Here is a 1,935-nt window from a genome sequence, read left to right as displayed (position 1 = left end):
TATATATATATATATATATTGGAATATAGGATTTTTAAATAACCAAATATTTGGATCACATCGACCTTAAAAATCCCTTATCGGTCGGGCTCTAGACTAGTTGTATTAAGCTTTGTGCTCTGTGTGTCCAGTGCTCGTGTTGCTGCTGCTGCTATTTGCAAGACGGAGAAGAGGAGAAAAGAAGGAACCTCTACTGCAAGACGACGATATCAGAGACAACATTCATTACTATGATGAAGAGGGAGGTGGGGAAGACGATCAGGTAAATTAGACTTAGACTTCTCTTTAATGATCCTTTTGGGATGACTCCCGTGAGGAAATTAAGAAAATTAAGACACAGGTTTGGAATAATGTTTTGATTACAAGGCTCAGTCAGGTGGTAATTAAAATAATCAAGGAGGTACATCAAAGTCAGAAACAGAAAGCATTGGCTACATCTCTGGCAGTCACAGCCGAGCAGCGCCGGTCAGGCACCCAGTTAAAATTAAGACGTTACCCAGCCTTTGTGATAATTCAATACGATACTCTACTTTAGTAAACTTGTATCACAATTATCATTAAAGATTAAATATGATTTTAAGGAACTGTAACACATTAAGTTTTTTTCTGAAAGCATAATAGTGGGCAATTGTCCAAAAAGTTTTAAAAAAAAAATCCCTTTTTAAAAGTAGTACCACAAGGTAAACCCATTTTGCAAACATTTAAATTACCTGATTAACATTGTGAGCAGCAGTTTATTGTTTTAGGCAGTTGAAGTGGATTTGATTTTAATATAAAATATTGATCTGCTACATTCAATGTATTGTATAAATATACAAATGGATTTCTTAGTTAAAATAAAGATGCTTTATCTTATGTGTGAACTCTACATGTCTTGCCATCAGGACTTTGATCTAAGTGTTCTCCATCGTGGATTGGACAACCGGCCCGAAGTGTTCAGAAATGACGTGGTGCCGAACTTCATGCCGGCTCCTCAGTACCGGCCCCGCCCCGCCAACCCAGAGGAAATTGGCAACTTCATTGATGATGTGAGTCAAACATTCGAGATCTCATACAAACTTATTCCAATCTAACATTGTTAGAATAGGTTATTTATAACTGCTGTATTAAATTGTTTTTAAAGGGTTGGTAAACACATTTGTTTGAAATCACAACTTACATCTTCAATCACAATCTTCAAAATTATGCAGTTCAAACTCCATGGGGCTCCTTTTTGTTTCCAGTTATGGCAATGTTTGTTTGTCAAGGCATGATTTTTGTGTAAATGTGGTTTTTGATACTTGTCACATCATCATCTCTCCCCATCTTCAATGACTTGATTCTGCTGTGTATATACAAAACGTATGTCAAATATATCCTCTGCTTCTCTCTCAGAACCTGAAGGCAGCTGACAATGACCCAACAGCACCTCCTTATGACTCCCTGCTGGTTTTTGATTATGAAGGGGGTGGCTCTGATTCAGGAAGCCTCTCGTCTCTGAACTCATCAAGCAGCGGAGACCAGGACTACAACTGCCTCAATGAGTGGGGACCCCGCTTCAAGAAATTGGCAGACATGTACGGAGGAGGAGAAGATGATGACTTGCTGTAATTGTACCAAAGATCAAATGAATTGGATAGGCAGATGCACATATGGCTACATATGTTAGATTGAGTTAAGCATGGACTGATAAGGACTGCATCCCAGTGAAAATATAGTCAGACACCATTATGCACAAAGATGGGTTTTATTCTGTTTGTGGGTATTGACTGTTTATTGTTGTTAGCAGTAACAGACCTGTTCAGAAGTCAAAGGATGAGTTTTTTTTTTTATTTTTATAAATGAGTTCCCCATTTTGAATGGTTAAGTTCGGTCTGTGTTTTAGATACCTGTTTAAATCTAGGCTGAAGACTGTTTTCTCTTTATTTTCTGTTTGAGTCTTGGAGCCAAATTATA

General features: G+C 37.7%; 1 protein-coding gene across 1 annotated transcript in view; it reads left to right on the top strand.

Moving 5' to 3' along the window:
* LOC116696813 (cadherin-1-like) overlaps positions 1-1,698 on the top strand; it is an 11,655-nt gene extending 9,957 nt beyond the window's left edge. Inside the window, exons 6-8 of the mRNA XM_032527995.1 lie at positions 132-262; positions 885-1,028; positions 1,375-1,698. Of these exons, the coding sequence (XP_032383886.1) occupies positions 132-262; positions 885-1,028; positions 1,375-1,590 (491 nt within the window). The 3' untranslated portion in view covers positions 1,591-1,698. The remainder of the gene's footprint in view (positions 1-131; positions 263-884; positions 1,029-1,374) is intronic.
* Positions 1,699-1,935: the final 237 nt, after the last annotated feature.

Source organism: Etheostoma spectabile, chromosome 10 (assembly GCF_008692095.1).
Source record: "Etheostoma spectabile isolate EspeVRDwgs_2016 chromosome 10, UIUC_Espe_1.0, whole genome shotgun sequence".
Taxonomy (NCBI): domain Eukaryota; kingdom Metazoa; phylum Chordata; class Actinopteri; order Perciformes; family Percidae; genus Etheostoma; species Etheostoma spectabile.
Note: the sequence above shows the minus strand (reverse complement) of the source record. Positions and strands in the feature narration are given on the sequence as shown.